General features: G+C 45.5%; 1 protein-coding gene across 1 annotated transcript in view; it reads right to left on the bottom strand.

Moving 5' to 3' along the window:
• cfap44 (cilia and flagella associated protein 44) overlaps positions 1-27,251 on the bottom strand; it is a 115,933-nt gene that overhangs the window by 64,957 nt on the left and 23,725 nt on the right. The window contains exons 11-17 of the mRNA XM_078408713.1: positions 24,441-24,540; positions 23,153-23,247; positions 18,988-19,197; positions 10,647-10,757; positions 9,764-9,913; positions 4,743-4,997; positions 425-573 (exon numbers count right to left, since the gene is read on the bottom strand). Coding sequence (XP_078264839.1) covers positions 425-573; positions 4,743-4,997; positions 9,764-9,913; positions 10,647-10,757; positions 18,988-19,197; positions 23,153-23,247; positions 24,441-24,540 — 1,070 coding nt within the window. The remainder of the gene's footprint in view (positions 1-424; positions 574-4,742; positions 4,998-9,763; positions 9,914-10,646; positions 10,758-18,987; positions 19,198-23,152; positions 23,248-24,440; positions 24,541-27,251) is intronic.

Here is a 27,251-nt window from a genome sequence, read left to right as displayed (position 1 = left end):
TCCTTCTCTCCAGAGATGCTGCCTGTCCCGCTGAGATACTCCAGCATCTTGTGTCTACTTCCTTCAATCTTAATTGTTTTAGGAGAATCAGGCATGTGTCAGCTGTGTTCGATACTACATTTTAGAATTTCCTCTTGAAAATTCTACTCTCCACCTCTTCTCTGTAAAAATTTCATAAACCATTGCCACGCGCAAGATCTTGTTAACTGTCCTGCGACATAGCTTAGGAGATGTTTTACTATATTAGGGCAGATACATAAGTACAAGTTGTGGTTGATGCAGAAAAGTCAAGATATAACGGTAAATCTGTATTAAAAAAAAAACTACTGTGAGACCAAAGTTGTACTGTGCATTTTGAGCTATATATTGAGATGTCGAGAGAATAATTTAGATAAGAATTAAATTATTGCTTAGCATGGCCTACTTGAATTTCATTTTTCTTATGGGGGTTTCAGCTGCATCTTCAATGGCAATGAAAGCAAATGGCTCTTCCCCACTCTTGGTGCTGTCCTCGCTAATTTTCCGATTATCTGCAAACTTACAGTGGTAGAGATATCCACAATCATAATCACCCTGAAAAAAATAATTAAAGATAGTTAATGTGATTTGACCATAATTGACCCAAAACCTTTCAAACTCATTCACTATTGTCACTTTCACCACAACCCAGAGACAGATTCTTTATGAAAGTGAGCCATTTGACCCATTCTACACAGGAATATCAGTAATCTTGCAGCCAGACATGAGTAAAAAGCTGAATACCATCACCACTAATATCAATTTCACCTGTCATCTCTAGCGAGGACGAGGAGTCCAAAGATCCCTGTCAATGCATATTCAAAAATGTATCCGATTGCCATGGATCACTTCTCTATGTGAGTTGACTTCCCATTTTCATCTAAATAAAACTGAACTCATCCCAAGCTCTGTTGCCTTATTGCAACTTTCACAAACTTCCATTCACCCACAACTCTTTAGTGATCTACAGCGACTCTGAGGTTGACAATTATAATATTGATTGGTATTTGGAAACATTCATTATTGAAAAGTGGAAAGTCCACAGAAAAAGGGAATAGTTGGTTTCAATTTAAATATTTAATAAATCATTGAGAAAATTTATGTTTTTTGCTGTTTAAAAGCTTATCAATATTGGGGGTTCACATTTGTTGATGCCAAAAGCAATACACTATTTAAATGAACATTAGTTAATCTGGTTCTCAAACAGTCTGGTAATGTCGACGTATATTGTACTCCTTTAGCACAGCTATAGTGTCACTGCAAATATGTTGTTCCTGACACAAAATGTCACCTATTCATGTTCTCCACAGATGCTGCCTGACCCGCTGAGTTACTCCAGTACTTTGTGTCTTTTTTTGGAAACCAGCATTAGTAGTCCCTCGTTTCTACATTCTGCAAAACGATATTGAACAGCTAGACAAGTGACGGGACAGATCTGATCTTGTGAAAGTAAAAGGGGACATTTTATTCCTTGTTATTGTGAGCTGTCAACATCGTTCCCTCCCAACTCTGAGGCTGAGTGATCAGGGGCAATGCCCATCCCGTCCGTGTTTGCCACGTGTCCGTCTGGTCCACGTGTTGGAGGAGGCCAGGGGTGGGAGGGTTACAGTGAATGTCGGTGGTGTATCGCAGCCCAGTGGTCGACCGCTTCTGCCATGAGTGGCCGGATCACTGGCAGCTCACCTCCACCTCACGCATGGCTATGTTGCAATAATATTCTTCTTTCGAATTTTTTTTCAACCTTTTAAAACCGCAAAAATCATTATTAACTCACGGGGCGTACAAAAACAGGCGGCGGGCCGGATTAAGCCCGACCCCTGGTTTACATTGTAAAGTTTCCTTGTACTTTTACAACAAAAAAAATTTAGATTTTTTTTTCGTTTTTTTATATTATCAATTACAGAATTCCAAAGTGTTGACAGCAAATTACAGGACCAAAACATGCGATGAAAGTTCCCTTTTTGTTTTTTGCAACGCCAGCACAGAAAGGACATTTAATTGTTCATTTTATGAAGTTTTTCAGGTGTGTAATAAGTTCTATGTAGAATTTTGAAAAAATAAAGTTTGTGCCTCATGTTGTAAGAACATTTAAGGCAAAAAAAGACCAGTCCTCTTTGCTTATCTCCAGTAGGACCTCCTTGCTCCTTTTTAATAATAGAAATAAATTATGAATTAAATATGTTTTTAATCACAAATGGTGAACCTTGGTTAAGGACAAACCGTTTTATAGGTTTTAGCCTTTAATTTTTTAATGCAAAATATAATAAGTGTTTTAATAAAATAAGTATATTTTTTCTTTTTTATGTAAACTAACTGGCCCACTGCTTGTTCATTAATTCATGATACGGCCCGCAGTAATAAAAAGGTTGCCCATCCCTGGTGTAGGCTAACGGAGTGTGTTCGGGGAGCGGGGCCGTGTGTTCGCCTAACGGAGGTTGCGTAGCAACCCGCCTCCCGCCCAGGCAGCCATCATTGGTGGAGCGGGAGCAGGTGGCCGCTGGCTGGGTGAGGTCACGTGGGGTACGGGCGGTGACGTCACCTTGTCCCTTATTTATGAGTTAGAAAGTTGGCAACCCTACTTACTGGACCAACCTATGATGATAGACCTCGTCAAATACGTTACGAAAGTCCATGTAGACAACTGCTCAATCCTCATCAATCATATTCATTCCTTCATATCATATCATATCATATCATATATATACAGCCGGAAACAGGCCTTTTCGGCCCTCCAAGTCCGTGCCGCCCAACGATCCCCGTACATTAACACTATCCTACACCCACTAGGGACAATTTTTACATTTACCCAGCCAATTAACCTACATACCTGCACGTCTTTGGAGTGTGGGAGGAAACCGAAGATCTCGGAGAAAACCCACGCAGGTCACGGGGAGAACGTACAAACTCCTTACAGTGCAGCACCCGTAGTCAGGATCGAACCTTCATCAAGGCAAATTTGTGAAACAGGACCGCCAGGAACATTTCATAGTTTCTTTTGGCCATAATAATTTCTTTTTTAAGTTCTTTCCTTTAAGCATGAGTATCATAGCTCCAATAATCTGGGGTCAATCCTAACCTAGAGTGATGTCTGTGTGGAATTTACCTATTCTATCTGCAACCACGTTGGTTTCTATCTAAGTGCTTCAGTTTTCTCCCACTTTCCTATGATGTGTGTCATGGCGTTAATTGGCCACTGTAAGAAGTGCTCTCATTGGAGATGCTTGGTAAAATTTATGGGAAAGTAGGGAGAATAGAATACAGGGAAAATTAGTGAGTGAATGGAATTGCCCAGAACCAGCATTGATCCAAAGGGATAAATGGGCTCCTTCTATCTTATAATAATGTACATAAAATGAAAATTGTAGTATTTGTCAGCAGAGAAGGTGGCTATTACACTGGTGCTATACTTGTGCCCAGTTACACTTGGCCTATTACACTTGCAATAATTGTCAATCAATGAAAATCTGTTCAACCTTATTTCTTCATTACAGTATTTCAGGAGTCCTAAAGGGTCAGAATTATTATTTTTCATGTGAACCTTTAATCCAAAACCTGGTATTGAGTGGATATAAAATATTCTTGCATGCTATTTTGAAGCTCAGGGGGATTACAATTTGTGGTCCGTAAACTGCCTAACCCACAACCAACAGCAAAAAAAAAGATTGCTGGGTTACTATCACTTGGTGTATACAAAATGGCTGCTCCATTTCCTAAAGTGTAGTCTACAAAATTATTTCATTTCTATAAAATGCTTTGAAATGTTTTCTTCAGTTCTCCAACAAAACGCTTCATAATTTTAACTATCACATCTCCTCTTAAACATTTCCATAGTAAATTAACCACTCCTTGTTTCTGTAATAGAATTGAATATTCCCATCCCCAGCACTATTTGACTATGTCTTCTCTGTACTCCCTCCAAAGTAATTTCAAAGGCATTAATTACAGGTTTCTAAAACTTTAGGAACTGCACAGATTTATTTATTCTGCACAGGAAAAGGGGAGATGCAACGAGACCTGGGTGTGCTTGTACATCAGTCAGTAAAAGTAAGCATGCAGGTACTGCAGGCAGTGAAGAAAGCTAATGGCACGTTGGCCTTCATTGCGAGAGGATTTGAGTTTAGGAGCAAGGAGGTCCTTCTGCAGTTGTGCAGGGCCCTGGTGAGACCACACCTGGAGTATTGTGTGCAATTTTGGTCTCCTAATTTGAGGAAGGACATTATTGCTATTGAGGGAGTGCAACGTAGGTTCACCAGGTTAATTCCCGAGATGGCGGGACTGACTTATGATGAAAGAATGGGTCGACTGGGCTTGTATTCACTGGAATTTAGGAGGATGAGAGGGGATCTTATAGAAATATTAAATTCTTAAAGGATTGGACAGGCTAGATGCAGGAAAAATGTTCCCGATGTTGGGGGATTCCAGAACCAGGGGTCACAGTTTAAAAATAAGGGGTAGGCCATTTAGGACTGAGATGGGGAAAAACATTTTCATCCAGAGAGTTGTGACTCTGTGGAATTCTCTGCCTCAGAAGGCAGTGGAGGTTAATTCACTGGATGTTTTCAAAAGAGAGTTAGATTTAGCTCTTAGGGCTAAAGGAATCAAGGGATATGGGGAAAAACCAGGAACGGGGTACAGACTTTAGCTGATCATATTGAATGGCCTACTCCTGCACCTATTTTTCTATGCTTCTATGCTTTGAATTGTTTATGATCATAAAGACTTACCACAGACAACCAGAATGTGTCTGGCTTTGAATAGAAACCACACAATATGGGGCTTGGTTGAGGGGGAATGTAGATCATTGGGAGTTCCTCCTCTGGCTCCTCTTCTTCCTCTTCCTCTTCCTCTTCCTCTTCCTCTTCCTCAGTGGCTAATTCTGCATTTTGTGCCTGCAATTCCTTCTTTTTCTTTAGCCGTTCTTGCTTTTCTTTTTCTTTTTCTGCCTTTATTTGATTTATCCGATCAAGCTCATTGTTTCTCTATCACAATGACACAAATTGTAAGCTCAACAATTGGAAATGCTCAGATTGATTACTTCAGCAAGCAGACACACATTAATGCCCTTGGACTATTTATTTACTGGCAAAATCCATTCCTCTAAAAGGTATTACAAATCAATACAAAGGCCATGAGGCACCCAACACTATCAATACAAAAGGTTTAAATCGATAATGTTAGTGATATGATTGTACTATGAAACAAAATATATATCTTTCATCCCTGACCATGAGTATACCTAACAGGCCTAATGGAATAGATTCCTGATGACAATTTTCTGTTATTTATTCACAGAACGAGGATGTCGCTACAATGCCAGTATTAATGATTCATTTGTGGCTCCTGAACTAAGGAGAAAGTCAAAACTCAACAGCTATGGAGGGAATGGAGAATGTTTTAGAGGAATATAGGCTAATACAACAAGCTCAGTTATAAAACAGCCTGGATGAGTTGGCCGTGTTGTATGACTATGACATGTGGGCCAGACCAAATAATGTTGGCATAGTACTTTTCTTGAAGGACTTTAGTGAACCAGACTGGTGTTTATGATAACTAAGAATTTACATGGAAGTTGTTACTGAGTCTAACGAGATTATTTTTTTAAATTTCATGGCTTATTTAATAACTTGCAATTAATTCCCCAGCTGCCATGGCAAGATTTAAACTCTGTCTCTGGATCAATGGTTCAAACGCCTGCCTTGCTAGTTCAGCCATTTAATCACAGTGTCAATGTGCCTTCACAAGAACTCATTGTTTTATTTTCTCCCTTTTCCACTGGTCGTCTAACCGTCAGGAGAGAAAATCAAGGCATCTTTGAAGCTGACTCAGGGCAATCGTAATTCTAACTCAACTGGGAAGTGTGGGGTACTGATCCTTTTTCTTTCTTTATTGATTCATGTAATGTTGATCTCTGTCAGCAGGATCAATTGCTGCTGGCACTAACTGTCCTGAGCACTAAAGCATGGAAGAGAGAAACTGTGCTGGTGAACAGGCTGGGGGCTCACCTCCCACACCCTCTGAAGGACTCTTGGTGTTCCGAGGCTGGATGTGGGGCTGCGGGAGGTGTCCCGGTCTATGGAGTTGGAATTGGAGTGGTGGCTGTGGTAGGAGAGGGTCAACGCATTCACGAGTCAACGTGTCTGGGTCCATATCCTTGTGGAGTAGGCTGCTGAAGGCTCTGCAGACATCTGGGGTTCGCTTTGATCAGGTGCGGCACCTAAAGGCCCAAAGAGGTCAGACAAGTGCGCGCATCCAATACGGTCTGCAACAGTATAGAGCAGCACACCAAGATCATTGCTAGGCCAGGTCGACCCCTGCAACTTTGACCCAGTGCCGCCCACAGAGGAAGAATGATTCTAAGGGGATAATGAGGCGGCCGAGGCTGACAAGAGAAGTCAAAGGCAGCATTAAACTAAAAGAGAAGCCATATAACATTGCAAAGATTAATTGGAAGCTAGAGGATTTGGAAGCTTTTAAAAAACAACAGAAGTAACTAAAAAGGCAATACGAGGAGAAGAGATGAAATATGAAAGTAAGCTTGCCAATAATATAAAAGGGGATAGCAGAAATGTCTTAAGATATATAAAGAGTAAGAAAGCAGCAAGAGTGGATATTAGACCACTGAAAAATGATGCTGGAGAGGTGATCTTATCTACCCACTATTACTGTTAATTTGGTTTGCCCAATAGACAATAGACAATAGGTGCAGGAGGAGGCCATTCGGCCCTTCGAGCCAGCACCGCCATTCAATGTGATCATGGCGATCATTCTCAATCAGTACCCCGTTCCTGCCTTCTCCCCATACCCCCTGACTCCGCTATCCTTAAGAGCTCTATCTAGCTCTCTCTTGAATGCAAGACCTCAAGAATATTGAATTACCCTTGCTGCATAGACCACTTGCACCAACATTTATCCAGCTCCACACAAACTGCTCTTCTGAACTACTTTTTCCCTATCGCTTTTATTCTTTATGATAATTCTTTGTGATTAGGCCTACCCTTCCTGCTTTCCATTTTGCTTATTTCCGTTTTCCTCAGCTTCAAGTTCTTAGGAATAAATATCACCGGCAATTTGTCCTAGATCGCCCACATCGAAGCAATGGCCAATAATGCACACCAACTCCTCTACTTCCTTAGAAGGCTTAGGTAGTTCAGTATACCCCTAACAAACCTCACCAACCTCTACAGATGTGTCATAGATAAAACTTTATTGGGATACAACACAGCATGGTTTGGGAACAGTTCCATCCAAGACTGCAAGGAATTGCTGAGAGTTGTGGATGTAGCCCGGATCATCATGCAAACCAACTCCCCTCCATGGACTCCATCTACACTTCACACTGTCTCGGCAAAGCCACCAGCATAATCAAGGAATCGCACCCTGGCCACTCGCTCTTCTCCCCTCTCCCATCGGGCAAAAGGTAAAGAAGCGTGAAAGCACATACCTCCAGATTCAGGGACAGTTATTAGGCACCTGAACCAGCCTCTTCCCAGCTCGAGTGCAGTCCTGATCTCCCATCTACCTCATTGGAGCCCTTTGAACTATCTTCAATCGGACTTTATCTGCCACTAACTATTTCACCCTTTATCCTGTAGCTGTACACTGTGAATGGCTTGATTGTGACCATGTTGTCTTTTCTTTGACTGGACAGTGTGCAACTAAAAGCTTTCACTGTAAACTAAACTAAAGTATTTCTTAGTTCAAAGGCATCCTTAAATTTCACAATCCAAGTAATTTTTGCTTTATTGTCAGTCAGAATGTATTTCTATTTGTTCCTTTAGTTTATCAAATGTTATGAATGCTGCAAGCATTCTGTGAGCACCTCAGTAACAGCTACCGTTATTATTTAGACTTTTAGACTTTAGAGATACAGGCCGAAGATAGGTGCTTCAGCCCACCAAGTCTGCGCTGATCCGCGATCACCCATACACTAAGACTTTCCTGCACACTAGGGACAATTTACAATTTTTACTGAAGCCAATTAACTTTCAGACCTGTGCGTCTTTGGAGTGTGGGAAATATCCGGAGCACCACACAGTCACAGAAAGAACATACAAACAACGTACGGACAGCACCTGTAGTCAGAATCTAACCCGGGTCTCCAGCTGTAAGGCAGCAACTCTACAGCTACGCCACTATGCCGCCCCCTAAGTTCTCTAAGTTACTTCATCTCTTATTCATTACTCTTTTTTTCATTTCTATACATTGCATTAGTTTTACCCTTACCCACAGCATTATACCGCAATCTCTATCACTTCGCTCTGTTCCCTTTTCCTTATTTTAGAATCTTTTTATTAGCTTTTCCAATCTTGCTATTCCCCACAATTTCAGTTTCTTTCTGTAACTATCAGAATTCCAGCCTGCTTCAGGTTATTCAGGCCCAACAACGCTTGACAAATGAGCTAACTCTGATTCCTGAGTTAACCTACTTCTATAACCAGCACTTACCCCAAAACAGAACATTCCCATTTTTCAGCAATAAGGCCCAGATACAAAGTGTCTCAATTGCTGATCTGTTCTGGATTCATCAGTTTCTGAATACTCAGTTCATAACAGAAGAATTAATATTCTAGTTTCAGCTCTCTCAGCCCCTCTCCAATCCAAATTAATATGGATTAACCTAATTCTTGGTAAGTTATTAGTCCACACATGGTTCTATTTTTCCTCATAATCATGGAACCCTCATGAGATATCTATTCAGATTACACAGTTACAACACCTAGTACATTTTCTTTATCTGTCCAAATAGTTCCTCCTACAAAAGGGTTCAGCAACTTGACTAGCCTCTTAGCTCTCAGCATGTTTTCATCAGAAGTTTATGATGGTCCCTGATCACATTGATCATCAGCCATGATCACATTGAATGGTGGTGCTGGCTCGAAGGGCCGAATGGCCTACATTGCCTACATTGCACCTATTGTCTATTGTCTATTGTCCCATGATCTCAACCATTTAGGATGAAAAATTAAAAGCTTGCCTATTATCAAATTTCTAAGAAAACACTGGATATAAAGTCAAAGAAGGGCTTCTTCACTTCAATAGATGCAATGATTTTATAGAGTCATAGAGTGATACAATGTGGAAACAGTCCCTTCGGCCCAACTTGCCCACACCGGCCAACAATGTCCCAGCTACACTAGTCCCACCTGCCTGAGCTTGGTCCATATCCCTCCAAACCTGTTCTATCCATGTACCTATCCAACTGTTTCTTAAACGATGGGATCGTCCCAGCCTCAACTACCTCCTCTGGCAGCTTGTTCCATACACCCACCACCCTTTGTGTGAAAAGGTTACCCCTCAGATTCCTATTAAATCTTTTCCCCTTCCCCTTCACCTTGAACCTATGTCCTCTGGTCCTCGTCTCTGGGCAAGAGACTGTGTATCTACCTGATCTATTCATGATTTTGTATACCTCAAAAAGATCACCCCTCATCCTCCTGCGCTCCAAGGAATAGATACCCAACCTACTCAACCTCTCCCTATAGCTCACACCCTCTAGTCCTAGCAACACCCTCATAAATCTTTTCTGAACCCTTTCAAGCTTGACAATATCCTTCCTATAACATGGTGCCCAGAACTGAATACAATATTCTAAATGCGGTCTCACCAACGTCTTATACAACTGTAACATGACCTCCCAACTTCTATACTCTATATTCTCTACATGATCTTGCATTCTGCCTATAGCAGATAGGTTTTTATAGTTTGATGGGCTAGGGGTTACTGCATCCAATGAAATGCAAATTACCTCTATGCTGGACCTGATGCTCTTGAAACGGTAGTACTGTTTCTGAAGGGGAATCTCAAAAGTTAAAGTTGTGTCCAATTCCTCAAGTTCTGGACATGCTGCTTGAACGACATATCCATTTTCACAAAATATAAGCAATGTGTTTCTCTCCTAAAAAAGAATACAACCATTCTTTTTAGCAAATTTTAGCAAATTAGCATTTTTTTTTTAAAAACAAGAATTTTATGCACAACCAACATTTAAATCATAAAAATCAATCAATATTAATGCCATTGAAGGAGGCCATCACGTCTGCACCAGTTTAGTACACATTTTATCGCTAATTTTCTTGCCCTTTCTCTAAAGAAAGAGGAATACTTAATATTTGAGATTGAAGCGGGAGTGAGAGTGGGATGGGAATTAATGTGGCAACTAGAAGCTCAGGGTCACTCGTGCAGTCTCATGATGCTCTGCAAAGTAATCACCTAATCTGCATTTGGTTTCTCTACTGGAATGGAGACTACATCGTGAACACCAAATATAATTCACTAAATCATAAGCACAAGTGAATCGCTGCTTCAACTGGAAAGCCTGATTGGGTCCTTGTTGGTCCTGATTGGGTCCTTGTTGGTGAGAAGCGAAGCAGTGAAAGAAAAAGTGTGGTTTCATCTTCTGCGGTAAAACGGCAAGGTGCCGAAAAATGAGCTCCAGTTGGTGGAGATGGAAGAGAGTGAATTTATAGCCGTTTCATGATAATCTGGACCTAAACAATCTAATTTTTTATTTGTAATTCAGCAGGATAATAAGCATGATGAGAAGATTACAAATGAAAAAGCAGAAAAAAGTTTCACAAAAATTCAATTATTTAATTTCACTCTATTATTGAATGCAGTGCAGTACGTACAAAGGAATGTGGGGACCACTCCAAGCTCACCACTGGTCCCGGGACCGTGATGAATCCCACTGGCACATACTGATCCAGAGTTTGGAAAAAGAACACTGTGTTGTCTTTGCTCTATGATGGAAGAACAAAAATTAACATCCTTTACACATTACTTTCAAAGTGCACTTAGTATGATTACCTTTATCTTTATACATCCTACCTGGGAATATTATGGTGAAAAAAAGGGATGAGTTTAGTATTTTTGGAATCATTCTGGAGGATCATAGTACAGAAATCAAAGTACCTGTATGTTCCCAGCACAAATGCCACAGAGAAAATAATGCCAGATTCCAATCTGCAATTTTGCAATGCCATTGATCATGAAGAGCTTGATTACATTACTGATTCACTTTGGCATCAGGCTTGGTGGGGATATGAAAGAATAAAAGCAAGAAGTTACTTGTGGAGATGTACAGGCCCTTTACGATATGATACGATACGATAGAACTTTATTTATCCCAGGAGGGAAATTGGTCTGCCAACAATAGTAACCATGCAGTAGGAACAAGAAATAAAGGATTTAGCCAGAAAGATATAGGAATAATTACAGTAAGACTTTAATCAAAATGTAGTCTGAGAAAATCAGGTGACCAAAGGAAGCCAAGAAAACAAATTAAATTAGTGCTTTCAGGATAGAATAGCGTGTTCTAGAGAGGAGTTGGAACTAGACCTGATGTTGTGAGTATGCGAGAGTAGGTGGTGGAGGTAGAAACAATTATCTATATACTAAAACTCTCGTTTGTTTGTTTGTTTGTTACTGAACTACAGACAAAACGGTACACGATAGTGTGACAATTTTAAGCCCAACTTACTCATCATCATCCCTTTGGTGCTAAAGGAAGTAGTTTCATTGAAATTGGTGTTATATTTTTAAAGTCATTCACATTTTAAAGTTTAAATCTTTCTCCCAGGGAGGGAGGGGGAGGGAAGGAGGGGGTGGAGGGAGAGGGGAGGGAGGGGAGGAGGGAGGATAAGGGGGGTTGAGGGAGATGGTGAGGGGAGGGGAAGGGAGAAGGGTGAGGGGAGGGGGAGGGGAGGGGGAGTGGAGGAGGGAGGGGGAGGTGAGGAGGGAGGGGGGAGGATGGGGGAGAGGAGGGAGGGGGAGGGGAGGGGGAGGGGGGGGAGGAGAGGGTGCTGCACCAATGCAGGAGAAGTTTGGGCCCAACGGTCTACATGTAGCGACCATAGAGAATGGTCCAGGTCGTCGAACCCTCGGATTGGCCAGCGAGGTCACGTGGGAACGCGACCATGGGGATTGGTCCAGGGAACGACATCGCTGATTGGCCAGCGATGTCATGTGCGCGTTTGGCGCCCGATTTAGTCAGTTTGGCGAAGTCTTCAAGGAAGACAGTAAGTTTGTATTGGTTGTCCTGTACCTTGTTGTTTAACTTTGTATTCGTGTATTGCGGCTGCAATAAACTTCGTCTACAACCAACAAGTTTCGGACTCGCCATATTGGTGACCCCGACGTGATCTGGACGATCACCGACTGAGCAGGAACCCGACGCCTCGTTGACGATGACCGAGCAGGGCACACCGGAGTCAAGCGCGGCAGGCATTCATCTTCCGTTATTTTGGACGTACGCACCGCAAGCTTGGTTTATCCACGCCGAGGCTCAATTCCATATAAAGAAGGTGTCGGACGAATCCACGAAGTACTTCTACCTCGTCAGCGCCCTATCGCCAGACACAACCAAGCGCGTGATGCGGTTCATCGTAAATTCACCTGCGGAAGACAAGTACGAGGCCATGAAGAAGGTATTACTGCGAACCTTCGGGTTGAATAAGCATGGTGGTGCGGCAAAACATCTGCACCTACCGGATCTTGGAGACCAACTGCCTTCCGTCCTCATGGCCGAAATGATGATGCTAGCCGGTGAGCATACGGATTGCCCGATGTTTGAACAGGCATTCCGCGAGAAACTTCCCGAGGATGTCCGACTGCTGCTTACGGATTGTTCTTTTAAGGACCCCGAAGCATATGCAGCGAAAGCGGACGCGCTCATAGCGGCAAAAAACAAGGCAAGTGGTTCAATCAACAAAGTCTCGACATCGGTGACCACGCCACAGCGACGGCAAGATGGCGCCACGTCTCCCGCCAATTCTCCGAAAGCCCGCCAAAAAGATCCGCACAAGCGCGGCTGGTGCTATTATCACCTACGATGGGGTAACGAATCCCGCAACTGTCGTTTGCCTTGTACCTTCGCGGGAAATGCCTCGGCCGATCGTACATAGGGGCAGTTACGATTGGCCAGAACCGGCGCCTCTATGTCCATGATCGATTCACGGACACAGAATTTTTGGTAGACACGGGAGCCATCGTCAGCATAGTGCCGCCGACCGACCTCGAAACCAGATCGGGTAAGACAGGTCCCACCCTCATCGCGGTTAATGGCAGCCCCATTCGCACTTTCGGTACACGGAAGATGTCCCTTGTGTTAGGCCTCCGCACGTACGAATGGCCATTCATCATAGCCGACGTCAAACAAGCGATCCTGGGCGCAGATTTTCTCAGGGCTTTTTCACTGGTTCCTGATGTCCGCGGTAACGACCTCCGACCCTCCGCCGAAGATGAGCACGTCGCTCCGACAATCGCCTCCTCGCCCAGCCCTACTGTCCAGGCCGTCGTCGCGGCCCCCGACTCGTATGCTGCGATTCTGGCAGAGTTCCCAGAGCTGCTCGTCCAACGTTTTGACGCACCTTCGGCTAAGCACGGTGTGGTCCATCACATCCGCACCGAAGGCCCTCCCGTTTTCGCTCGGGCCAGGAGACTACCGCCAGACAAACTGGTGGTGGCAAGGGCGGAGTTCAGGAAGATGGAGGAAATGGGAATTGTCCGTCAGTCTGACAGCCCGTGGGCCTCGCCGTTACACATGGTCTCCAAGGCATCTGGGGGGTGGAGGCCATGTGGCGATTATCGGCGTCTCAATGCTGTCACCACGGCTGATCGCTACCCCATACCGCACCTACAGGACTTTTCATCTGGGCTGGAAGGAGCGGTGGTGTTTTCCAAAATCAATTTGGTGCGAGGATACCATCAGATTCCGGTGCGACCGGAGGACATACAAAAAACTGCAACTATTACTCCGTTCGGGTTGTTTGAATGGTTGCGTATGCCTTTCGGTTTAAAGAACGCGGCACAGGCTTTCCAGCGACTGATGGACCGCGTGGGCCGGGGTTTACCCTTTTTGTTTATTTATTTAGACGACATCCTGGTAGCCAGCCCCTCAGTGCAGGAACACCAGGCCCATTTGCGGACCGTGTTCCAGCGGCTCCAAGACCACGGGCTCATTATCCAACCCTCCAAATGTCAATTCGGCCTGCCTGCCCTCGATTTTCTAGGGCACAGAATTACCCCTGCCGGCGCCGCCCTTTTGCCCGAGAAGGTGGAAGCTATCCGGGCTTTTCCCAGGCCCACCACAGTAAAAGGGCTGCAGGAGTTCGTAGGCATGATTAATTTCTACCATAGATTCGTTCCGGCAGCGGCGCGAGTCCTGCGCCCGCTTTTCCAATGCCTTGCAGGGAATCCGGTAGAGTTGTTGTGGTCCCCGACCGCAGAGTCGGCTTTTACGGCAGCTAAGGCAGCCTTGGCAGACGCCACCATGTTGGTCCATCCGAGCCCCTCCGCCCCCACGGCCCTGACGGTTGACGCCTCTGACGTGGCGGTGGGTGGGGTTCTGGAGCAGCAGGTCGGTGGCCGTTGGCAGCCTTTAGCGTTTTTCAGCCGGCAACTAAATTCGGCCGAGCTGAAATATAGCGCATTTGACCGAGAGCTTCTAGCTCTCTATTTAGCTGTCCGTCATTTCAGGTATTTCCTCGAGGGCCGCCCATTCGTGGCATTTACGGACCACAAGCCATTAACATTTGCTTTTTTGAAATTGTCTGACCCATGGTCGGCCCGCCAGCAGCGGCACCTGACTGCTATCTCCGAATTTACCACAGATGTCCGTCATATCGCGGGTAAGCTTAATGCCGTTGCTGACGCCCTGTCTAGACCTGCTTTTCCCCCTATTTCGGCGGTGGACTGCGAAGTGGATCCCCAGGAGCTCGCAGAGGCACAGCTCCTAGCGGATACCGTTTCGGCTTACCAGTCCACCACTTCGGGATTGAAGTTGGCCCAGGTAGCTTGTGGGTCGGAGGGCACGAAAGTCTGGTGCGATGTTTCTCTTCCTCGTCCCAGGCCGGTAGTACCGCCCTCCCTTCAGCGCCGGGTTTTCGATGCCATTCATGGGCTGGCGCACCCGTCCATCCGCTCCACCTCTGCCTTGGTAGCAGCGAGGTTTGTCTGGCATGGCCTGCGGAAACAGGTAGCGGGGTGGGCACGTTCCTGCGTGCCCTGTCAGACCGCTAAACTCCAGCGCCACGTCCAGCCCCCCGTACAGGATTTCGAGGTCCCGGCTTTTCGTTTTTTCCACATCCACGTGGATTTGGTCGGGCCTTTGCCTTCCTCCCGGGGCTACACCCACCTCCTCACGGTGGTGGATCGGTTCACCCGGTGGCCAGAGGCTTTCCCATTGTTTGATATCTCGTCAGCGTCTTGTGCTAGGACTTTGGCCCTTCATTGGGTAGCTCGTTTCGGGGTCCCGGCAGTTATTACAACTGACAGAGGGCCACAGTTCACTTCGTCCCTCTGGGCCGCGCTGGCGGAACTGTACGGGTCCAATTTACAACCCACAACTGCATATCACCCCCAGGCAAATGGACTCGTAGAAAGGTTCCACCGCCAACTTAAGGCGTCCCTCAGTGCAAGGCTTGAAGGCCCGGACTGGGTAGACCAACTCCCTTGGGTTCTTTTGGGCATCCGGACTGCTCCTAAGCCAGATCTCGGTGCGTCGTCCGCAGAGCTAGTATATGGCTCGACACTTCGAGTACCCGGAGATCTGTTTCCGGACCCTTCAGCCCTGCTCCCTACAGTCCCATCAGCGTTAGCATCTCTCCGGGAACGGGTGGGCTCCCTGGCTCCAGTGCCGACTTCACGTCATGGGTGTCCCATGGTACATGAACCGTCTTCCCTGAAGGACTGTGAGTTTGTTTTTCTGCGTAAAGATGCCCATCGCGCCCCGTTGCAGAGGGTCTATCAAGGGCCGTTCCGGGTTTTACGTAAGGGAACGGCTACTTTCACCTTAGACATGGGCGGCAAGAGTGAACTCGTCTCGGTGTCCCGGCTCAAACCTGCCCATTTGGACCCGGATCAACCAGTCCTGGTCGGTCAAACCCCTAGGAGAGGCCGACCTCCGTTAGTTCCGCCCAGTCCAGAAACCCCCGTTCCGACAGTTCCTCCAGAACCTCTCGTTCCGGCTGTTCCACCAAGTCCGGAACCTCCGGCTCCTGTGGTTCAGGCTGTCCCTCTCCGTACTCGTTATGGTCGCGAAATCCGGCTCCCAGCTAGGTTCCGCACCTCGGGTTCTGGGGGGGGTCATGTAGCGACCATAGAGAATGGTCCAGGTCGTCGAACCCTCGGATTGGCCAGCGAGGTCACGTGGGAACGCGACCATGGGGATTGGTCCAGGGAACGACATCGCTGATTGGCCAGCGATGTCATGTGCGCGTTTGGAGCCCGATTTAGTCAGTTCGGCGAAGTCTTCAAGGAAGACAGTAAGTTTGTATTGGTTGTCCTGTACCTTGTTGTTTAACTTTGTATTCGTGTATTGCGGCTGCAATAAACTTCGTCTACAACCAACAAGTTTCGGACTCGCCATATAGTGACATTTAAAAGGCATATTTGAAAAAGCAACAGATTAGAAGGATAAGGCAGGCAAAGGGATTGGCATAGCTGGGCATCACTTTGGGCATAGACAGGTTGGGCTGAAGGTCCAGTTTCTGTGCTGTACAGCTCTCCTTAATCTTATCTTCCAAGGATATTTCATGGCTCCTCTTTGGCCTCCTAATTTATTTCTTAAAATTTCTCCTATGCACTCTATATTTTTCAAGAGACTCCCTCAACATCAGTTGCCTAAACTTGCTATATCTTTAATTTTTTTCCATGATCAAACCTTCAAAATCGTCCATCACTCTTACTGGATAATGCTGAATTCTTCCCCACTCTCTTTTAAAAGACTCATACTCGTCTGCTGTCATTTTATCTATGAGCACTGCTGCAAATCTACTTTCACCAGGTCTTCTCTGATGTTATTGAAATTAATCTCTCCCCAATTTAACATCTTGAAGGCCAACCTTATCCCCAGAGCCATGCATGAAAGCAAAGTATCATGGTGCAACATATGCATGTAGTGATAGATAGGTTCAGTGCAAATTGCATATAATATTGGCTTGGTAGTAAGCATGAGAAAAAGGATTGTATGTTACATTGGAGGCCCCTGTCCAGTGATGTGCTGCAGGGATTTGTGCTGGGTCCACTGTTGTTTGTCAACTATGTTTGAGAATGGCACTGACACTTTTAGTATGTTTGTGCATGACATCAAAATTGGTGGCATAGTGGACGATAAATAAGGCTATCTAACAGTACAACAGAATCGAGAACAATTGGGACGCATTGTGGTGGTGGTGGTGGTGGTGGTGCAGACCGATATGATTGTGGCATTTAAGAAGCTTTTAGATAGACACATGGAGGGATATGGATCATGTTCAGGCAGTTGAGATCAGTTTAACGTGGCATCATATTCACTACAAACATTGTGGGCTGAAGGGCCTGTTCTTGTGTTGTACTATTCCATGTTCTACATTTAACTGAGAGGCGACAGATTTAATAGGTGGTAGGTATAAGGAACTGCCAGAGGCGGTAGTTGAGGCTGATACTATAACAACATTTAAATTACATTTGGACAGGAACATGGTTTAGAGGGATATGGGCCAAACATGCCCAGGAGAGTGGAATCAATGGGGCATATTGGTTGGCATGGGCAAGTTGAGCCAAAGAGCCTATTCCATGCTGTATAACTCTATGACTCTCTATTTGACTGAGAAAGTAGGCCCAGGGCCCTTGAAAATGTTGCAGAACAGAGACACCCTGGGGCACAATTACATAGGTCTCTGAAAGTGGAGACATATGTAGACATGGTGGTAAAGAATGTGTTTGGCATGCTAACCTTCATCAATCAGGGCATTGAGTACAAGAGTTGGGGTATCGCATAACACTGTACAAAATGTTGGTGAGACTGCGGATAGACACAAAAGGCTCAGTAACTCAGCTGGGCAGACAGCATCTCTGGAAAGAAATGGGTGATGATTCAGGTCGAGACCCTTCTTCAGACTGTTTAGGGATAAGGGAAACGAGAGATATAGACGGTGTGGAGAAATAAAGAACAATTAGTGAAAGATGTGCATAAAAGTAAAAATGATAAAGGAAACGGCCCATTGTTAGCTGTTTGTAGGGTGAAAATGAGAAGCTAGTGCGACTTGGGTGGGGGAGGGATAGAGAGAGAGGGAGTGCCGGGGGCTATCTGAAGCGAGAGAAATCAATATTCATACCACTGGGCTGTAAACTGCCCAAGCAAAATATGAGATGCTATTTAAAGAGGACACAGATGGTGGTGGATATGTGGCACCACCAGCTACCAAAGGATGTGGTAGTGGCATATACAATAATGATGTTTAAAGAACTTTTATATAGGTACGTGGAGAGGAAAGATTTACAGGGATGAATGAATGAATGAATGAATGAATGAATGAATGAATGAATGAATGAATGAATGAATGAGTTTATTGGCCACCACAAAATGCTGGAGTAACTCAGCAGCTCAGGCAGCATCTTGGAGAGAAGGAATGGGTGACGTTTCGGGTTGAAACCCTTCTTCATACTGACGTCAGGGGGGGTAGGACAAAGTAAGGATATAGGTGGAGACAGGAAGACTGTGGGAGAACTGGGAAGTGAGAGGGGAAGAGAGGGACAGAGGAACTATCTAAAGTTAGAGAAGTCAATGTTCACAACGCTGGGCTGTAAGCTGCCCAAGCGAAATATGAGGTGCTGTTCCTCCAATTTCCCACTCCCCTCCCAAACCAGGCACTTTCCCCTAGGTTGCCGCCAACAATCTTTCCCCATTGACAAACTGTACACTGCAAGGGCCAGGAAGTGAGTGGGCAAGATCATCTCTGACCCCTCTCACCCTGGCCACAAAATCTTTGAAGCACTTCCCTCTGAAAGGCGGCTCTGGACTGTCAAAACAGCCACAGCCAGACATAAAAACAGCTTTTATGGGCCAAATACAGCCAAATGTGACTAGCTCTGGTAGACATCTCAGAAGGCAAGGGTGAGTTTGTCTGAAGTGCCTTTTTCCATGCTATACAACCATAGGACACGATGTCTTCAAGGTACTTTACGTACATTTATATGCATACAACTTACACCAGTTGCCAATATATCTCCATTGTGTTCATATGCAATAGCAGTGACGTCCTCTGTATGTGGCTTCAGGGCTTGTTTTAGTTGAAGTTCAGCTTCACCAACTTGTGTTTGGCCAGCAACTCGAGCCAGATCTTGAGGATTATATATTTGCAAGACACGGATAACACCATCCTGAAACCCTACAACAATTATGTTTCCTTGTGGGTAGCACTGGAAACAATAAAAAGAGTTTGAATGGTAAAATTGCACGCGAGTAGGAAAAATAATAATTTCCTCAAATTATTTTACTTTCTGAAAAGAATTAAAAGATTCAGTTCAATTAACAAATTTAATTAGAAATAATACATAGAACATAGAAGATAGTGTTAGTCTGCGGGGAACGCTGTTCAGTGCAAACTCGTTGGGCTGAAGGGCCTGGTTCAACGCTGTATCTCTAAACTATATGAAATGGATAATGATAGGGCGGGCTCACAAGTTAAAATTCTGAACTGTGGCAAGGCCAACTTTGATGGTATTATACAGGAACTTGTTAAAGTTGATTGTGAAAGTGGGTGGCTATTAAAAGAATGATGGTGAAAGTTCAAGACATACATGCTCTTGTTAGAGTGAAGGGCAAGACAGATGGGCGTATGGAAGCCTGGATGACAAGAGAAATTGTTTTGGTCAAGAAAAAGGAGGCATGGGCTAGGGAGAGGCAATTGGGTTCAAGTGTATCCCTGGGGAGTGAGGAGTATACTTCAGAAGGAAATCAGGAAGGCAAAAAGGAAGCAGGAGAGAATTCAGGCACATGAAATTAAGGAAACCAAAGATATTTTATGTACTTCAAGGGAAAGAAGGTAACTAGAGAGATAATAGTTCCCCTCAGAAACAAATGTGTTGGATAACTTAACGCATATGAAGGCGGATGAATCCCCTGGTCAGATCTATCCGAGGACACTGGAAAGCGAGAGAACGTATAAAATTATTTAAAAACTGGACAAGCTTGATGCAGGATAAATGTTTCCAATGTTGGGGGAGTCTAGAACCAGGGGCCACAGTCTAAGAATAAAGGGGAGGCCATTTAAAACTGAGGTAAGAAAAATGTTTTCACCCAGAGTTGTGAATTTGTGGAATTCTCTGCCACATAAGGCAGTGGAGGCCAATACACTGGATGAATTTAAAAGAGAGTTGGATAGAGCTCTAGTGGCTAGCGGAATCAAGGGATATGGGGAGAAGGCAGGCACAGGTTACTGATTGTGGATGATCAGCCATGATCACAATGAATGGCGGTGCTGGCTCAAAGGGCCAAATGGCCTCCTCCAGCACCTATTTTCTATGTTTCTATGTTTCTATGTTACAAATTGCCGGATTCCAAGCTGAGATATATGAATCATCGTTAGACACTGGTGAGGTGCCAAGTGGAAGATGTGGTCTTCACCCCATCTATTCCCCTCATGATCATATACACCACGATAGGAACACCACTCATTCTCCTGCGCTCTGAGGAATAAGCCTGCCCAACTTCTCCCTGTAGCCGCTTTTTAAGTCGGTTCACAGACTCTTTATCAGCCTGCCTCTTCTACGGCCTGAGGAGTCCGGCAGCATGTGCATGGAATGTGTGAAGTTGTAGCCACTGAATATTTGAAGGGATTGCTCATCAAATTCTGGTTACACTTCCGCCACTCTCTGCTGATCTTTGGGCACCTGGTGTGGAAGGGGGGGGTCTCTTGAGCTGTTTGCTGCTGGGCCTGGCCAATCTGGCCATTCGTTGGTCGTGGCAGTGGCCAGGCCAACTGCCTGCCCCTCCCCCCCCCCCCTTCCAGACTTACGTTCTTGCCCAGATGTCTCTGGAGGGGGTGGGGGCAGTGTCCAGAGGCATATAGGCCGTTTTTCAGGGGGCCGCTGGGCGCTGCAGGGCCTTGAATGCTCCTTAGATTAAAGTAACAACGATGCGATTTGATACATATGTATATATATTTTTTTCTTATTTTTTACGTCGTCTCCTTAGAGTAATTTTTTTCACTCCAATTTTGTGCCTGTAAATAAACTTACTTTTATAAAACAAAATGGGGTCCCACCAACATCTTGTACAACTGTAACATAACATCCCACCTTCTTCACTCAAAACTTTGAATGTTGAATGCCAATGTACCAAAAGCCATTTTTTCCAACCTTTCTACCTATGACATCACTTTCAGGGAACTCTGAAACTGTACTCCTAGACCCCTGTACTCTACAACACTATCCGGGGCCCTTCTATTCCTGAAGGTGCTGCCCTGGTTCGACTTCTGATAAAGCAACATCATGGACTTTTCTGCATTAAACTCCATTAGCCATTCCTCAGCTTGCTTGCCAGTTGATCAAGATGCTGCTGTAATGCTTTACTTGTGTTTTGCACAGTTTGAGCACAATTCAGCTCCAGCACCTAAATCCTCAGACAATATTAGCAAGTACCCTGCATGGCTTCATAAATGCATCATCTACCTGTCCCACCTTAAGGAATTAATAGGCAAGCAACATTAGCAATGGTTGACCATGGGAGAGTTTAGGTATCAAACTTTTCAAATGCTCTAGTCTGGGTCTTGATAGCAAAGAAGCAAATACTTTTCAACAATGCTTTATTCAATATGCAAGAAGGAACTGCAGATGCTGGTTTAAGCTGAAGATACTCCAACTTTTTATGTCTATCACGCTTTATTCAATACCTTATTGTCAACTGTGCCCAGGTCCAGTGAGATTCTCTGTTTTTGTATAAATACATGTGTGCAAAGAGTCGCCACAACAGCATTGTCACATCTGTGGAGTCATTTAAGTTCCTTGGAACCATCATCTCCAGGGACCTTAAATGGGGGGCCACCATCGACTCCAAAGTCAAAAAGGCCCAACAGAGGATGTACTTCCTGCGGCAACTGAGGAAACACAAGCTGCCACAGGCAATGATGGTCCAATTCTATACTGCTATCATTGAGTCCGTCCTCACCTTCTCCATCACGGTCTGGTTTGGCTCAGCCACCAAGCACGACATCCAGAGGTTGCAACGGATCGATCGCACAGCTGAGAAGGTTGTTGGCTGCAACCTTCTCCCCTTTGACGAACTGCACACTGCAAGGGCCAGGAAGCGAGCAGGCAAGATCATCTCTGACCCCTCTCATCCTGGCCACAAACTCTTTGAAGCACTTCCCTCTGGAAGGTGACTCCGGACTGTCAAAGCAGCCACAGCCAAACATAAAAACAGCTTTTTTCCACGAGTGATAGTTCTACTCAATAACCAAAGTCTGTAGTCTCTTTTTTGCTCTGGTTTATTTTCACCCACATGTTCAGACCGTAATGGTGTATCCTTATTGTTTTGATGTGTTTATGCTTTATTCTTAATTGTTAACTGTATGTTTGTGTTGTCATTTGTGAGCGGAGCACCAAGGCACATTCCTTGTATATGCACATACTTGGCCAATAAACTTATTCATTCATTCACCTGGAGGAAAACCAAACAATCACAGGGAAGACTTGCAAACTCCATACAGAAAGTACCCAAGGTTAGGATTGAACCCATGAGGCAGCAACTTTACCAGCTGTACCACTGTGCCACCTGATCAGTATTATCTGGTAAATAAAATAGATTTGTACTTAAAATTAGTCCACTGGCAGCTAAAACAAGACTGCTATGCAATCTCTCTCTCTGAGATTAATGACATTTTGTCTTATGAAGAATCACAGTGGCTGCCTGATTGCCGAGTGATTTTGCAATTTTGTTCTGGGAATTTATTTCATATTTTAAGTCTGCAGCTTTTAATTTTCATACAGTAATTATTTAAACTGCAGGCAACTAGCAGAAATAAACTAGCAATGTCAACATTATTTTACTGCTTCATCCACCATTTCAGAATTGCAGTATCTGTAGTTTTGTTTGATTTTCATATACTACAAACTAACCTGACGTAGCCAATGATCCTTTTTCAGAACATTCGTAGGTGGGAACAGGGTTCTTCAAAGTGCTTCATATTATATTCAGCTGTGTTAATGCAGGGACAGCACCAGCTGAAGTGCAGTGTTCCAGAGTAGTAGCACTGGTATTAAATCATGCTTGGTAAATACTTCCAAATCTACGAACTCCAAATGCATAAAGGCTACCGACTCTTTAAAACGCTGCAGGAACAAGCTCTTACACTCTGCATGAGATTGCACTTACCTCCAGTGGTCCCCACGTTAATGCAGTTCCACCTTGCCTGTACTTCACAGAGACCAGTTCCTCATTTCTCACAAAGTCATAGATGCGCACTGTGCCTGAAATTGTATTGAGAAAAAACAGTCCTAAGAAGCACCAGTTTTCTGAAATAAAATTAATAAAGCATGTTTCTCGTCAAGTACAACGAGTTATAGGGTAATGAAAAAAACACTGAGCAACTTGCTTCTACAAAAACTTAGATAAAGAGTTTGGATAAAGGAATCAATAATGAAGATCTATTGCTGATAAGAAATAGAAGATTTCAAGAGGATTGAGATACAAGAGACTGCAGATGTTGGAATCTGGAGCAATCAACAATCTCCTGGAGAAACAGCGGGTCGCACAGCATCTGTGGGGGGAGGAGTGGGTTTGGAATTTTCAACTCTTGGGATCAAAATCATGCCTCAGATTTTCAACCTGAAATAGTCATAGAGTCATACAATATTGAAACAGGTCCTTCGGCCCAACTTGCTCACACTAATCAATATGTCCCATCTATACGTGTCACACATATGCAGTTGGCCCATATCCCTCTAAACCTGTCCTATCCATGTACCTGTCTAATTGCTTCTTAAACGTTGCAATAGTCCCTGCTTCAACTACATCTATCAAATGTATTTTAAAAAAGCAAGCTAAATTTCTTCAATATTCGATTTTGTGCTCTGGCTACCTGATAAGACAAGAACTTATTGCCCATCTCTGATTGCCCCAAGAAGGTGGCAATGAGCTGCCTTCTTGATCTGTTGCGGTACTTCTTGTCCAACGTGTCAGGGAACCTCAGAATTTAGACGCAGTAGCTGGTGACATATTTCCATTTCAGGACAATGTATGACTTGGAGGGGAATCTGCAGGTAGTGGGGTTTCCATCCACCTGTTACTCTTGTCCTTCTTTGTGACAGAGGTCATAGGTTTAAAGTGCTGTTGGAATGGTCTGGATGACTAACTGCAGGCATCGGTTTGAAGTGAGTGGCAGGATGTTCAGAGGGGGTCTGAGGAAGAGCTGTTTTTCCCCTGGAGGGTAGTTGGAATGTGGAAAGCATTATCTGGGGGTGCAGGCGGATTCTGTCACACCATTTAAGAAGTACCAAGATGAGCCCTTGAATCACGAAGGCAAACAAAGACTATAGCCCAAGTGCTGATAGAATGTGTACTTGGAAACATTGGGCTGAAGCCCTATATCTGGGCTACATGACACTATGGTTTTCTGAAATATATCATGTCACATCTTAGTTAAGTAAGTAAGTGTACCTACAGTCAAGTGCTGTTGTTGCCATCAGATAGGTAAGTGGTGACACATCCAGAGCCTGGATTACCCCGGTGTGAAAAGAAAACAAACATTCGGGATCTTGTGTCTGTAAAGATATCAGAAAAGCCATTAAGCATACTGCAGAAGAACTGTTACTGGAAATAATATGTGTGAACGATACACTGGATATACAATGTAGTGTCGTGTTCTGTTGGATTTTGATCCACACTGATTGCAGGAAATGAAAATAATGGAGAAGTATGACCAAGGCACATTTACAATTTACAGCAGCAATAAAGGTGCTAAATTGGCTCAAAACAAAACCACAGTAACTCAACTTCTTCATCCTCTCATCGGTATCTCCTCCCACACCACATTCCTGTAAGTAAATGACTTCATTGAGTATAAGGAAAGTGAATCTTAAGAGCACGTAAGGATTTTCATTGTTCAAAGAAAACAATTGTTAACAGGATATTACGAGAAAAAAATATTTTAGGACAAATGTTAGAGGTGAATAGGTAAACAAATAAGAAAGGAAGGAAAAGGTTTCACAGAAATATTACCATCATGTCCTAATGAAAACCACTGGAAACATAGAGTTATGGCGAGTCTGGAAACTTGTTCTTTGTTGAAGAAGTTTATTGCGACAGCAATATTCGATTACAAAGTTTTCTTAACAAGATAACGGACAACCATTAAAACTAACTGTCCTCTTCGAAGACGTCTCCCAACTGACTCTATTCGGGCGTGAAAAGCACACATGACAACGCTGTCCAATCAGCGATGTCGCTCTCTGGACCAATCCCTACGGTCGCGCCCACACGTGACCTTGCTGGCCAATCTGAGGGTTCGACGACTAGGACCACTCTCTATGGTCGCTACATGACCCCCCCCAGAACCCGAGGTACGGAACCTAGCAGGGAGCCGGATTTCGCGACCAGAACGAGTAAGGAGAGGGGCAGCCTGAACAACAGGAGCAGGGGATTCCGGACTTGGTGGAACTGCCGGAGCGGGGGGTCCTGGACTGATCGGAACTGCCGGAGGCCGGCCTCTCCTAGGTGGTTGGCCGACCAGGACTGGGCGGTCCGGATCCAAGTGTGTAGGTTTAAGCCTGGACACCGAGACGAGCTCACTCCTGCCGTCCACGTCTAAGGTGAAGGTGACCGTCCCCTTACGCAAAACCCGGAACGGCCCTTCATAGACCCTCTGCAACGGGGCACGATGGGCATCCTTACGCAAAAATACAAACTCACAGTCCTTCAGGGCAGGCGGTTCGTGTACCATGGGACACCCATGACGTGAAGTCGGAACTGGGGCCAGGGAACCCACACGTGCCCGGAGCGATGCTAAGACTGCTGGGACTGGAGGCAGCTAGCCGGAGGGGTCCGGAAGCAAATCCCCGGGTACTCTAAGTGGCGGGCCATGTACTAGCTCCGCGGACGAAGCACCGAGATCCTGCTTAGGAGCAGTCCGGATGCCCAGGAGGACCCGGGGGAGTTGGTCTACCCAGTCCGGGCCTTCAAGCCTCGCACTGACGGCCGCCTTGAGTTGACGGTGGAACCTCTCCACAAGTCCATTAGCCTGGAGGTGGTATGCTGTAGTGTGTTGTAACCGGGAACCGTACAGCTCTGCTAGCGTGGCCCAGAGGGACGAAGTGAACTGCGGCCCCCTGTCGGTGGTAATAACCGCCGGAACCCCGAAACGTGCTACCCAATGGAGGGCCAAAGTCCTGGCACAAGAGGCAGCAGAGGTATCGGACAATGGGAAAGCCTCTGGCCACCGGGTGAACCGATCCACCACCGTGAGGAGATGGGTGTAGCCCCGGGAGGAAGGCAAGGGCCCGACTAAATCCACGTGAATGTGGAAAAAACGGACCGCTGGGACCTCAAACTCCTGTTGGACATGGCGCTGGACTTTAGCGGTCTGGCAGGGAACGCAGGAACGCAGGAACGCAGGAACGGGCCCAAACAGCTACCTGTTTACGCAGGCCATGCCAGACAAACCGAGCGGCTACTAAAGCAGAGGTGGAGCGGATGGACGGGTGCGCCAGCCCGTGAATGGCATCGAAAACCCGGCGCTGAAGGGAGGGCGGCACTACCGGCCTGGGACGGGGAAGGGAAACATCACACCAGACCTTTGTGCCTTCCGAGCCGCAGGCTACCTGAGCCAACTTCAACTCCGAAGTGGTGGACTGGTATGCCGAGGCGGTATCCGCCAGAAGCTGTGCCTCCGCAAGCTCCTGGGGATCCACCTCGCAGTCCACCGCCGAAATGGGGGAAAAAGCAGGCCGAGACAGGGCGTCAGCAATGGCATTAAGCTTACCCGCGACATGACGGACATCGGTGGTAAATTCGGAGATGGCAGTCAGGTGCCGCTGCTGGCGGGCCGACCATGGGTCGGACAATTTGAAAAATGCAAAAGTTAATGGTTTATGGTCCGTAAAGACCACAAATGGGCGGCCTTCAAGGAAATAACTGAAATGACGAACAGCTAAATAGAGGGCCAGAAGCTCTCGGTCAAATGTGCTATACTTCAGCTCAGCCGAACTCAGTTGCCGGCTGAAAAACGCCAAGGGCTGCCAAAGGCCACCGACCTGCTGCTCCAAAACCCCACCCACCGCCATGTCAGACGCATCAACCGTCAGGGCCGTGGGGGCGGAGGGGCTCGGGTGGACCAACATGGTGGCGTCTGCCAAAGCTGCCTTAGCTGCTGCAAAAGCCGACTCCGCGGCTGGGGACCATATCAACTCTACAGGTTTACCCGCAAGGCACTGGAAGAGCGGGCGCATGACCCGCGCAGCTGCCGGGACGAACCTAT

This window comes from Rhinoraja longicauda, chromosome 12 (assembly GCF_053455715.1).
Source record: "Rhinoraja longicauda isolate Sanriku21f chromosome 12, sRhiLon1.1, whole genome shotgun sequence".
Lineage (NCBI taxonomy): Eukaryota > Metazoa > Chordata > Chondrichthyes > Rajiformes > Arhynchobatidae > Rhinoraja > Rhinoraja longicauda.
This window is presented reverse-complemented; position numbering and strand designations above follow the sequence as displayed.